The sequence below is a fragment of the Mauremys mutica genome, chromosome 1 (assembly GCF_020497125.1).
Source record: "Mauremys mutica isolate MM-2020 ecotype Southern chromosome 1, ASM2049712v1, whole genome shotgun sequence".
NCBI lineage: Eukaryota > Metazoa > Chordata > Testudines > Geoemydidae > Mauremys > Mauremys mutica.
In genome coordinates, this window is record NC_059072.1 from 200052194 (window position 1) to 200064711 (window position 12518).

The 12518-nt window shown below is 57.2% G+C and overlaps 1 protein-coding gene across 1 annotated transcript; it reads left to right on the forward strand.

The window, feature by feature from the left end:
- Positions 1-3903: 3903 nt before the first annotated feature.
- LOC123354681 (cytochrome P450 4F22-like) lies at positions 3904-10240 on the forward strand. Its single transcript, XM_044996837.1, has 7 exons — positions 3904-4374; positions 4890-4956; positions 5790-5919; positions 6388-6521; positions 6651-6715; positions 7407-7489; positions 7842-10240. Exons 1-7 carry the CDS (start codon positions 3904-3906, stop codon positions 8044-8046), a joined length of 1155 nt encoding a protein of 384 aa, XP_044852772.1. The 3' UTR covers positions 8047-10240.
- Positions 10241-12518: the final 2278 nt, after the last annotated feature.

Here is a 12518-nt window from a genome sequence, read left to right on the forward strand (position 1 = left end):
TTCCTGGGCCAGGAGGTCACCTGACCTCTTTGTCTCCAACACCTTCAGCTGGCACCTTTGCATAGGAGGGCCCAGGCCATCAGTTGCTAGGAGACAGAGTGCCAGGCATTTAGGTGCACTGGCCCTTTGCTCTGTAGCAATCACATACCCTGATCCACCACCTATATACTTTAGAACTGCATAGGAGACACTGAGGCACAAACAGAGTATTCAGAGAAAACATTAAGAACCTTCCCAGCTCGTCACACCAGGGTGGGGGGCTGCCATCATGTGTGGCCTCCCCACCCCTGCTATTCCCCCTGCGTGCTCTGTACCCACAAACCTTACCTCCCCTTTTCACGTATTCACACACAAATGAGTGGAAGTGCGCACCTCAATCATCCAATAGGTCAATTTGGCACATTAGCCAGGAGGAAGCAAATCGTGAGCGTTTTCGACCACAAACCCCATCCCTCCAGATTTGCAACCATCCCTGGACCAGTGACAGGTGCATAGGGAGCCAAGTCAATGGAAATAATCACGGAGGAAGCCAGTGGAAAAAATGAATGGGGCCACTCTGGTTACCACCTTGGGGTCAGGGGAGTGCTCTGTACCCCCAAACCTTACCTCCCCTTTTCACGTATTCACACTCAAAAAAGTGGAAGCGCGCGCCTCATTCATCCAATAGGTCAATTTGTCACATTAGCCAGGAGGAAGCAAATCGTGAGCGTTTTCGACCGCAAACACCTTCCCTCCAGATTTGCAACCATCCCTGGACCAGTGACAGGTGCATAGGGAGCCAAGTCAATGGAAATAATCATGGAGGAAGCCAGTGGAAAAAATGAATGGGGCCACTCTGGTTACCACCTTGGGGTCAGGAGAGTGCGCTGTACCCACAAACATTACCTCCCTATTCACGTATTCACACTCAAAAAAGTGGAAGTGCGCGCCTCACTCATCCAATAGGTCAATTTGGCACATTAGCCAGGAGGAAGCAAATCGTGAGTGTTTTCGACCACAAACCCCATCCCTCCAGATTTGCAACCATCCCTGGACCAGTGACAGGGGCACAGCCATCCCTGGACCAGGACACATGCACAACCATCCCCGGACCAGTGACAGGTGCGTAGGCAGCCAAGTCATTGGAAATAATCAAGGAGGAAGCCATTGAAAAAAATGAATGGGGCCACTCTGGTTATTACCTTGGGGTTAGGGGAGTGCTCTGTACCCCCAAACCTTACCTCCCTTTTCATATATTCACACACAAAAAAGTGAAAGAGCATGCCTCAAGCATCCAATAGATCAGGGTTCGGCAACCTTTCAGAAGAGCTGTGCCAAGTCTTCATTTAGTCTCTCTGATTCAAGGTTTCGCCTGCCAGTAATACATTTTAATATTTTAGAAGGTCTCTTTTTATGGCTATAATATATAACTAAACTATTGTTGTATATAAAGTATATAAGTTTTTTAACATGCTTAAAAAGCTTCATTTAAAATAAAATTAAAATGCACAAACCCCCAGACCCCTGCAATAGGTCAATTTGGCACATTAGCCAGGAGGAAGCAGAATGTGAGTGTTTTTGACCACAAACCCTGTCCCTCCTGATTTGCAACCTCATGGATCAGGAGGCAGCAAGTCCTGAGCAGGAGCCCAGATGGTTACGTTGTGCGGCAGAAACTGCAACTGGTTGCAAAACGGGAGGGTTTCGAAATGTGTCGGTACACCGGCTCTACTGTTTTTGCCTCCAAGCAGTGCGCCGAATTGCCGCCACGGACGGCGGGGGCAGTCCGTGTGCCATTAGGGCAGCACATGTGTTTCTGCAGCGGCGGCAATTCGGCGGCAGCTTCTGTCTTCAGCTGGAAGACAGAAGCTGCGCCGCTGCGGACAGCTGAACATAGAAGCTGCTGCCCAATTGCGGCTGCCGTGGAAACGCGCGTGCCACTCTAACGGCACACGGACTGCCCCCCGCTGTCCGCAGCGCTGCTTGGGGGCAAAACCACACAGACTGCTGCCCCTTGCAGATTGCCGCCCCAAGCACCTGCTTGGGATGCTGCTGCCTGGAGCCGGCCCTGGCTGTGCTTTGCTTCTCATGGGGGATGATCCTGCTGTCACATCTCACTGCCAGGAAGCTCCTCACCTCAGTCTCGTCACCTCAGAACCCTCCTGCCCCCAGTTGATACATGTACTGCAGGGCCCTCTTCTGCAGCTTGTAGCTGTTTTACTGCACCAGTGCACATTGGCTCCCTGTCATGGGACACTGCCAGCTGGCTGCGGGACCTGCCGGTGCAGGGGGGCCCCGGGCTGGCTGCGGGACCTGCCGGTGCTGGGGGGCCCCGGGCTGGCTGCGGGACCTGCCGGTGCAGGGGGGCCCCGGGCTGGGGGAGGGATGTGCTGGGAGCCCAGCATTTCTGCCCACAGTGTGCGAGTTCAGAGCGGACCCCATTGCCAGAAACAGGACTGAGGGCTGGGCTGGAGCCACCTGGCAGCGACGGGGGAAGTGGCTGGTTTCCTGGCAGGCAGGGAGTCAGTTCCCACCTCTACCGCAGTGAGGTGACCCGTGACCCTGGGGAACCCAGGCTGGACTTGCTCACACCAGGATGCCCCAACCCATCAGCCTGCTCTGGGGAGGAGTCCGAGATCGGCTCCTGCCAAACCCACGTCCATTCTGTCCAGCTGATGGGGAGGGGCATTTCTCCATCTCTGCCAGCCCCAGCTGTGCCCTGAACCCCACCCGTCCCCTGCAGGCACCCACTGACCGACCACTCCCCCATGCCCTGCTGCCATCGCTGCCCTATGGGGAAGGGGCCCCCTGACACCCCAGAGTCCGTGGTGCACCCAGGGAACAGGCTGCGTTAGCCTGGGGGCTCCTTGGAGCCTGCCTGGGCCATGCAGCCCTCACACTCCCCGTGTCTGGGACTGTTTATGGTCCCTGTGACTGGGGTCCCAGGGAAGCCAACTGAGGTCACTCAATTAGGGTGACCTGCAACGAATGGGCAGGCAAACCCCCAGCTGGTGGATATTCCAATACTTAGATTTACCAAGTCAGCTTCTGTTATACCTCATTGGTTACTCAGAAGTCAACAAAACAGTTCCCTTAAAGCAGCCCAGCCTCAAGCCTCCACCTAGACGCCCAAGTCAAATATGATGAGGATCAATGAAAATCTTATTTATCATATAAAACAAAAGGTTCTACCAATCCCAAAGAATCGGACACGTTATCTCCCAGGTTAATGAATATTCCAGATCTTACCCAAATCCACGTTTACAGCTGATTCTTATTAACTAAATTTAAATTTATTAAAATAGAAAAGAGAGAGAGAATGGGTTAAAAGAACAGTATACATACAGACATGAGTATAATTCTTGAGCTTCAGATTTATAGCTTTGTAGATGCAGAGAGTTCTTTCAGAAATAGTCCATAGGTTATAATCCAATGTTTATATTCAGAGAGGTCCTGTCAGAACTAGGATCTCAGTCCTTGTGACTTAGGTTTCCCCTGCATGAAGCCTCAAGCAGATCTGAGATAAACAGGCTCAGAACCCAAGGGTCTGTTATACAACTCCAGGCCTTCTTGGATAGCTTGGAGTCCCTAGGCCAACAGTAGGCAATCAGGGTGACTTTGAAGTAGGTCCATCACTAGTAATTAGCTACGCGAATTAACATAAGGCAGTTGCCTGTTTTTCCACCATTCGCAGATGATTGGCTGTACATTTCAAAGAGAGAGGAATACAGCGATATCCTGCATTTACAATTCATTTAAATGCTAAGATGTTCCTTTGTTCTCTGAATTAACAGGATACAGCCTAGACAGGGACTGTTTGATTACATTTTTGACCTCTACCAATATATCTGTAAATAGAAAAAAACATTTTTAAGGGCTGTATTTGAGTCGTTTATCCTGCAGGATGCTTAACCCTTTCCGGTCATGTGTCACAGTCCCACACTGGCTGAGCCACAGCAGCAGCCAGAGACACCCGAGAGATCCCATGGCCAGCCTGGAGATCCCGTGACTGGGAGATCACACAATCGCTCTGTTGCAAGGCCCAGCCCCCCGGGATCCCCCATCTCTGATCAGGGCACGCCCCCCGCCCCAGCCTGTCAGTTACATGCTGGCCTGTTGTGTTGCAGGACGCCCAGTGACTACATCGCGGCCATCCTGGAGCTCAGCTCCCTGGTGGTGCGACACCAGCACCGCCTGCTCCTGTACTGGGACTTCCTGTACCACCTGATGCCCGACGGGTGGCGCTTCCGGCGCGCCTGCGACACCGTGCACCGCTTCACAGCCGACGTGGTGCAGCGGCGCCACCAGGCCCTGAACCGCCTGGGCAGGGAGGCCTGGCTCAAATCCAAGCAGGGCAAGACGGTGGACTTCATAGACATCCTGCTCCTGGCCAAGGTAACATGGTGGGGGCCTGCCCCATGGTGGTGCGGGGGAGGTCACTGATGTCCTGCTATTGGCCAAGGTAGCACAGTGGGAGGCCGTGCCCTAGGGAGCTGGGGGTTGGTTGACGTCCGGGCAGGGCGTTGCCTGGTGGAAGGTGCTGTGTGATGTCTGTCACACCAGGACTCGCCCCCCAGCCCAGCTCTCTGGAGCGGTCCAGCCAGAGCTGCCTTCCCAGCATGCTCAGCGTGGAGCAATATAAACTGCACTTGGCGCCATGGTACCAGCATCTCTGGGGAGCTCGAACACCAGAGCCAGGCTGGGCATGCGGGGAGGGGAGCCCACCTTGGGGCCTGGGGCTGTGGGGCAGGGCAGGGGCTGCCTCTTTCCTTGGGCTGGGGTGGAGGGGAGATGGCCTAGTTCACTCCACCCCGAGATGTCCCATCCTCCCAGGCTCTGAGATGGGGCAGGCATGGGCCGGGCCCCGTGGGGAGCCAGGTTACCCGTCCAGCAGTGTGTGCTCTGTGCAGGATGAGGACGGCCAGGACCTGTCAGAGGAGGACATCGCAGCCGAGGCCGACACCTTCATGTTTGAGGGTGAGAAGCCACCCTGGGGAGGGGATGGGGGGCCCTCCTGCTGACCTAACAGCCTCATGTGGGGGGATGGGTGTCAGAGTGTGGGGGAGTCAGGGCCCTGCACCCCCCACTTCCTGCGATTCACCGTGACTCTCAGGAACACAGTCTCAAGCAGGGCTTGTGGGTAGAACCAGGGCCTCTCAACCAGGTCCCCCTTTGGGGCAAGGATGTTAGACCCCAGACTTGGGGTTCCCTGCCTGTTCCCAGCCAGCCCAAAACTGAAACCAAAAACCCCTCCAGCAGGCTCTCTCCCTGGGCAAAGGTGTAGACTCCCCACCCCCTTCCTGGCTCAGGTTACAGGTTCAGGTACCATCCCTCACCTAAAGTCATCCCTGCTCTCCCATCCCCCATGCAGACAGCCCCAGTAAAACTAAAGGACTTTCCCAGGTCAATCCACCCTGCTCCCTACTGCGTCACAATCAGGTCTCGGCAGATGACATGGCTCTGGTGGGGAGGCCAGGACAGCTGGGTTCAGTCCCTGGCTCTGAGTGACCTGAGTGTGCCTTTTCATGAAATGGGGCTAAGACAGATCTGCCCCTGGGCACTGCCAGACAGTCCCAGCAATGGAGGCGGGGCGCTAGAGGGGGCAGATGCTCAGTCACCCCACTCGCCTCCCATGCACAAGGGCCTGGAGTTCACAGCTGGCACTGCCAGAGAGTCACAGGGAGCGAGGCCTCAGTAGAGGTGCTGGCAGGAGCTGAGCCGGGCAGGGTCCCTCCAGTCCCAGACTCTCCATGTTCCCTCTCTGCCCCCTGGCGTGGCGGCTCTCATGCTGCGCTGGCCTCTCTCTGCAGGCCACGACACCACAGCCAGTGGCCTCTCCTGGGTGCTGTATAACCTGGCCTGTCACCCTGAGTACCAGGAGCGCTGCCGCGAGGAGATCAAGGACTTAATGCGGGACAAGGAGTCAGAGGAGATTGAATGGTGAGATGGCTGCTCCGGCTGCAGTGCTGGCTCTGTCCAGTGCAGTGCGGACCCCCAGCACCACCACTTCCAGGGCCTGTGGGGCCTCCCCCACCCTTTAGTCCCAGCACAGCCCCCGCCCCACCTGTGAGGGTTAGCACAGCTGCTGCCCTCCCCTCCCCGCTGGGGTCCCTTCACCTCTGCCAGCCCCACAAGCTAGAGGGCTTCCCCTGCAAGATGGGCCTAGGCTGCTCCCCAGTGCCCGAGGGCCCTGCCGCTCTGGGTTTTGCATGCCCCTCCGGATGCCCAAGGGCGCTGCCACTCAGGTGTACGTGCCCCTCCCCCGCCGCTCACGGTGTCAAAGGTCCCCTCAGTGCCAGCTCCATGCAGATGTGACTCTGTCCCAACCCTGGTGCCTGGCTCATGGGTTCACACTGGGCCTCTCATGCATCCACCTCTGGGGCCAGCGCTAAGCTCTGCTCTCTGCAGGGAGTACCTGTCCCAGATGCCCTTCTGCACCATGTGCATCAAGGACAGTCTGCGCCTGCACCCACCCGTCACGGCCGTGTCCCGGCGCTGCACCGAGGACATCAAACTGCCCGACGGACGTGTCCTACCCAAAGGTACCAGCCTCCTTCCCTGCCCCCCAGCCAGGGGCATGGCACCAGAGCTGGGCCCATAACCCCTGAGGTGCTCAACCCCTCCCCTCCTTCTCCCTCTCATCTCTAATGAGGCAGTTTCCTCTCTGGCAGGGAACGTCTGTCTGATCAGTATCTACGGGACACATCACAATCCTGCTGTCTGGCCGGAGCCCCAGGTATCGCTGGTCACTCTGTTCTACCCTTTGGCTCTACTCCACCCCACGGCCACTTCCAGCATGGCACTAGGGGGCTCTGTGCTGCAGGGGGCAGGATTAGGGGGCTCGGTAGGGGGTGCTGTCCCCTGGCAGTCACTGCTGACCCAGTGCCTAACATAGCACTAGGGGGCGCTGTGCTGCAAGGGGCAGGATTGGGGGGCTCAGTAGGGGGTGCTGTCCCCTCACAGTCACTGCTGACCCAGTGCCTCACATAGCACTAGGGGGCGCTGTGCTGCAAGGGGTGGGATTGGGGAGCTCGGTAGGGGGAGCTGTCCTCTCACAGTCACTGCTGACTCAGTGCTCCGGCGTGGCACTAGGGGGTGCTGAAACACCAGCAGTCTAGCAGCTACCTATTCCCAGCGACCCTCCCCAGAGAGGAAGCTTCCCCCCGCCCCTGAGCTTGCCTAGAGGGGAGTGAGGGTCGCACCCCCATTCACACTGGGCAGGGCTGGATCACTGGGCTCGGCCCGGCTCTGAGTGCTGGGTGGAGGCAGAACCATCCCCGCTGCCAGCGCATGGTCCCAGTGGGCAGCTCAGTCTTGGGGAGCCTGGTGTCCATGCTGTACTGGGGGCGGGAGCTGCCTTTGCTCCCTCCTCGGCTCAGGGACCCCCCCCCAGCTCCCCTCACCATGCCCTGTGCTCGCTGCTCCAGGTCTATAACCCGCACCGCTTCGACCCAGAGAACTCCAAGAACAAGCCCCCACTGGCCTTCATGCCCTTCTCTGCTGGACCGAGGTAACCTGCCTGCTGGGCTCAGAGCCCCTCGCCACACGAACTGCCCCCTCCTCCTTTCTCCTCCCATCCCCCCCCCGGCTGCCCACCAGCGAGCGGCTCCCTGTTGGTGCCCTGGCTGCAGTGAAGCATTGTGGGATACACAGGAGTTGGCCTCTGATCAGTGCTGGGGTCAGCTGTTATTGCTGAGGATCTGCCCCTTCTCCCACAGGGGGGTTGGGCTCCCCCCAGCGTCTGTCTGTCCCTGCGGGCAGTGCGTTCTGGAGTGTCTGTCCCTCCTCCCCCATCCCTGCTCTCACATGGCGTGTGGTTTCTGGGTGAAGAGCACCGGCTGACACACCTGGCTCTCTCACAGGAACTGCATCGGGCAGAACTTCGCCATGGCAGAGATGAAGGTGGTGCTGGCGCTGACGCTGCTGCGCTTCGCCGTGCGGCTGGATGAGAGCAGGCCTGTGCGCCGCAAGCCCGAGCTGATCCTGCGCAGCGAGAACGGGCTGTGGCTGCACCTGGAGCCGCTGGGGCCCAGCCATGAGAGCCGGCCCCCCGCAATGTACTCCTAGGGCCATCCACTGCCACCCGCTGCGGGGGATCCAGCCTGCTCCACACAGCTCAGGGGCCTGCCGAGTGGCAGACCAGGTGGGGATCATGGTGGGGCCAGAGGTTAGCAGACACCTGGGAGTCAGCTCTATCCTCTAATCTAGACCAGCCCTCTGTACCAAAGCAGGCGCTGTGGGGTCCAGGCATGGGGCCCCAAAGGTGCTGCAGGCTCCTTTCAGACACCAGCTGCTTAGCCCTCTCCCACCTGCCCCTGGGAGCGAGGGGTGACAAATGCCTTTCCCCAGCCCTGCTGGATGTCCATGGCCACCTAGTGACTCAATGTCAGAGCTAGAAATGGAGCCCAGCAGCCTGGCTCCCAGCTCAGCCCACGCACAGCCTAGGCGACCCCCGTGGCCTGCGTTCCCTGCCCCCACTGGCCAGAGTCAGGGTGCCCGGCAGTTCGACCGCTAGCCTAGGATGTGGGAGACCCGTGTTCACTTCCCTGCTCGGCCACACAGGGAGCCTGCGGCATTGGGCAAGTCACTCTGCCTCTGGCCCTCAACTCCCATCAGTGCAATGGGGTTAATGGCCCTGCCCACGGGGGCTGAGGGTAAATGCAGTCGGGGGGTGAAGTGCCACATAATTATGTTGGGCATCTAAGACCACGTGGTCAATAACCCTAAATGCTGTGGGCTCGTTAGTGGATCAGCTCCTGTGTTCCCGCCAGCCCCCCCGTGTCCTGATGCTGCTGCCTGGAGCTGAGGGTCTGGTCTCTCTCTCATTCCCTTTCCCTGGAGGGTAGGAAGCTTCCCTCCCACCCGCTCCCCCTCTGTCCTGCTCCCCCCACTTCTGAACTCAGCAATCCACCTGCCTGGTCTGGGGCAGGAACAGCTGAGAGGCCTGCGGACAGGTGGCTCAGTGCTCTGGCCGATCTTCCTGAGGGGCCCCCAGGAGCCTGGGTGAGAGCTTCTGCCTTGGGCTGCTGTGGATGGCTTTGAGGTGGGGCAACAATCCAGGGGGCAGCTGCCTAGCAATCGCAACCTGCTGGCTGCAGTCACCCAGAGGAGTTGGGGCAGGGAACCTGTAAGTGTGTGTGTTTTTTCTCTCTCTCTCTGTAGTGCCCGGGGGGCTGGCTGCAGACCCAGCAGGGACCTACTCTCTGCCACAGGGAACTCATGGTTCAAGGAGACAAACAGTGGTTGAGGGCTGGGAGGAGGGGGCCGGGTGTGGCCCCTGGGGCAGCTGGACCTGGAACTGGGGGACAGTTGCTTTCATGATATTTCTAAGTTCGTTCCCGAGCATGGTGAAGTCCAGGGCCCCTGCTGCAGGGACGAGGCCATGGGGCTTTGGGATCCAGCCTGAGGGTTTCAGGATCTGGCCCTCGAATCCGGTTACTGAGCTTTGGGTTCTGTCCCTCGTCCACATGGTGGCAGGCTCCAGCCCTGGGCTCATCCCCTCCCTCCCATCTCTCAGTCCCCGCTGCCTCCTCAGGCCCAAGACTTCAACCGCATGCTCCATTCCTTGGCCGCAGGGCTCCAGGGCCCAGGATCTGGCCAAGGGTCTTCTGGCTCTGGTCCCTAGCTGTGAGGCAGCGGGTGCCGGCCCCAGGCTCACCCACCCCCCATTGTCCCGGCCCACTCTGCCTCCTCCGGCCCTGGGCTTTGTCCACATGCTCAATCCCCAGCCACGGGGCTTCAAGCTCAGGCCACGGGATCCGGCTGCAGGGTGTTCGGCTCTCTGGCTCTGGCTCTTGGCCATGCACTGGCAGGTGCAGGCCCCTATCTCACCCCCCCACCTCCATTAACTTTGGCCCCTGCTGCCATTGTCCATGGGACCACTGCCTCCTCCAGCTCCCTGTCTGTTCCTCCCACTGCCCTGGGGCTCCGCTGCCTCCCTACCCACCTCCCCATCCAGGGCTTAATTTGTCTGTTTGTTAATGTCACTTTTCACAGCAGACTGAGAAGCGAGCTGGGAGGCTGTGAAAAGCGACATTAACATACAAGTGTCACTTTTCACAGCAGCAGATTTACTAGCTCGCAAGGCTAAAAATAACCAACGCAACCAAAAAAGCAAAAGAAACGACAACAAAAAAGACAAGAACGTGCAGAGCCCCTTGTTTGTGTTTCTATTCTGCTTAGGGCCAGTGAAGAATAAAGACAACTGGACTTTATTTTTACTATTCAGTCTGCAAAAAAACCCCAAATCCTCCATAAATAAATGACACTGCTTTGGACATGGGTATGTGCACATTTGTTTATTTTTCCTAATATTATTTAAGTATTTTAGGAACAAGGGTCAGAGCGGCCACCAGCAAGAGTCGCCCCCGCTGGTGCGGGGCCCTTGCGCAATGGTTGGGGTTAAGAAAATTGGGGGAGATGAAAGAACTGAGTGTTGACCTGTGAGCAACTGGTTCTTGGAACACCAGGGTTGTGCAGAGTCGCAGTGAACACCGTTGTGTGGTGCTATCGAGCCGGCTTCATTTGCTACGTGGAAAAATGGAGCAGGATATTACACACCATGAACTGGTTTGCTTCATTACTAATGTGTCGTGTAACCAGTGACTGGAGTCTTTGTATTCGCACATTTGTGTCTGAACGGGGTGGGGGCCCCAATGTTCTTTGTGCCCAGGCCCTCAATACATTTGAACCAGCTCTGCCTGCTGTGACCCAGAGGCTGGCGCCCAGTCACTGGCAGGGAGACTCTGGGCAGCTGAGGGGAGCGAGGGGCAGCAAAGACCCAGGTCTCATTGCCCAGTTGTTTGTGTTATACTCCCTCACCCCCCTCTTCTCTGCCTGCGGGGTGTGACAGCAGCACCCACATGGGTAATGCCACCTACAGCAGGGAACCTTGGGCCGGGTTCCCCAGCACACCAGGCCCAGCAGCTCCAGGTGTTTGAACGTGGCAGAAAGGCTGATGTTTAAACAACCCAGCGGCTGAAAAATAAAACCAGAATAACAGACCTCCTGGATGTAGCTGCTTCTACACCACGCAGGCAGGAGCCCAGCCCCAGCTGTGCTGCCTGGGCAAAAGGGCCAGGGGTTAACACCCCCCCCCCCCCGACCCTGTCCTGTGAGACTGCTGGGGTGGGCGGGGGGCACTCACTTTGACAGTGGGTTACACAGCTGTTTACTAGATGGCAGCAGGATATTGGGGCTCAGGAGTCTTGGGTTTTGCGTCTGTCTTGCGGAGGAGAGACAGGAGTCACAGCCCGTAGCTGGGTGGCAGGACTCCCCGAGTCTATTTCTGGCTCTAGGAGGGGAGTGGGATTTAATGGATTATAGTGTCAGAGATTTCAAGGCCAGAAGGAACCACTGTGCTCAGCCAGTCTGCCCTCCTGCAGAGAGATCTGTTAGCCAGAGACCCTCAAGCTTTATTTAAGAACTCCGGGTGATGGAGAATCTGCCCTCCCCTCTGAGTCAGCTGTTCCTAGGGTTAAGTCCCCTCCCTGTTAACCATTGTCACCATATTTCCAATCTGACTTTGTCTCACTTCCTCCATTGGCAGCCATAGGTGTTAGGCTGGTAAGGCATAGGCATACGGGAAGGCAGAAATGCAATGAGCCTACACTTCCCAAGGCCTGGAAGATAATAGCTTAGCTAAATTAATTAGGGTGTAAGGCCCAAAAGCCTTAGAGTCAGGGCCGGCTCTAGCTTTTTTGCCACCCCAAGCAAAAAACAAAAGGGTGGCCGGAATGTGCCGCCCCAGGATTGGCTGGAACGTGCCACCCCTTAAAATGTGCCGCCCCAAGCACGTGCTTCCTCTGCTGGTGCCTAGAGCCGGCCCTGTTTGGTACCTCGGTGCGGTGAGAGTCTGGTGTCTCCTTGGGATACACCACCAATGGTAACCCCAGGGAGGCCACACCTCTGTGCTACACAGCACTACAAATTTGTGTCAACCTAAATTACGTTAGCATACAACCATCACAGTTATTACATTGCTTGTGCGTGTGTACACTGCACTCCTTGAGTCAGTGGTGCGTGGTCTCACCAGGAGTGCTTGTATCAATGCAGAGTGCACCATGAGTAGCTATCCCACTGTGCAACTCACTGCCATTCCAGCCGAGAGTGATTAGAGAAGTTTTTGAAATGCCTCACGAGGCTGAAACGAGTCACACTGCGCAAATCCTGCAGGCTCAGGCGCCCCGTGCTCACAATACTCAGGAGAGTAGTGCAGAGCTGTGCATGCTCCATGCTTCTGCCAGAGATAGCAGACACTGAGAAGGGACGTGCAGGTTTTGGGGGATTTTGAAAAGAGGTGTGAAATATTATGGGATGCAGAACACTGCATTATAGGAAGTTGAACACATGTTCCCAGTCACCCCTGTGCGTCCTCACTATGAGCGCTTGTGTCAATTCAGAGTGCAGTGCATGTCTGGAGTGGCTCACGACTGTGAGTGCCTAACTCAGAGCAGACTGCCAATATCAGGGCAGACACCCCAAGCTGGTGGTGTGTTCTACAATTAGATTTCACCAAGCCAGTAACAACTGTGAACTCC

Excerpts from the sequence above, each read along its gene's own strand:
- LOC123354681 (XM_044996837.1), top strand. The coding sequence starts at position 3,904 with ATGTGTCACAGTCCCACACTGGCTGAGCCACAGCAGCAGCCAGAGACA. Across the intron at positions 6,522-6,650 it reads CGGACGTGTCCTACCCAAAG|GGAACGTCTGTCTGATCAGT; the intron begins GTACCAGCCTCC and ends CCTCTCTGGCAG. Across the intron at positions 6,716-7,406 it reads CTGTCTGGCCGGAGCCCCAG|GTCTATAACCCGCACCGCTT; the intron begins GTATCGCTGGTC and ends TCGCTGCTCCAG.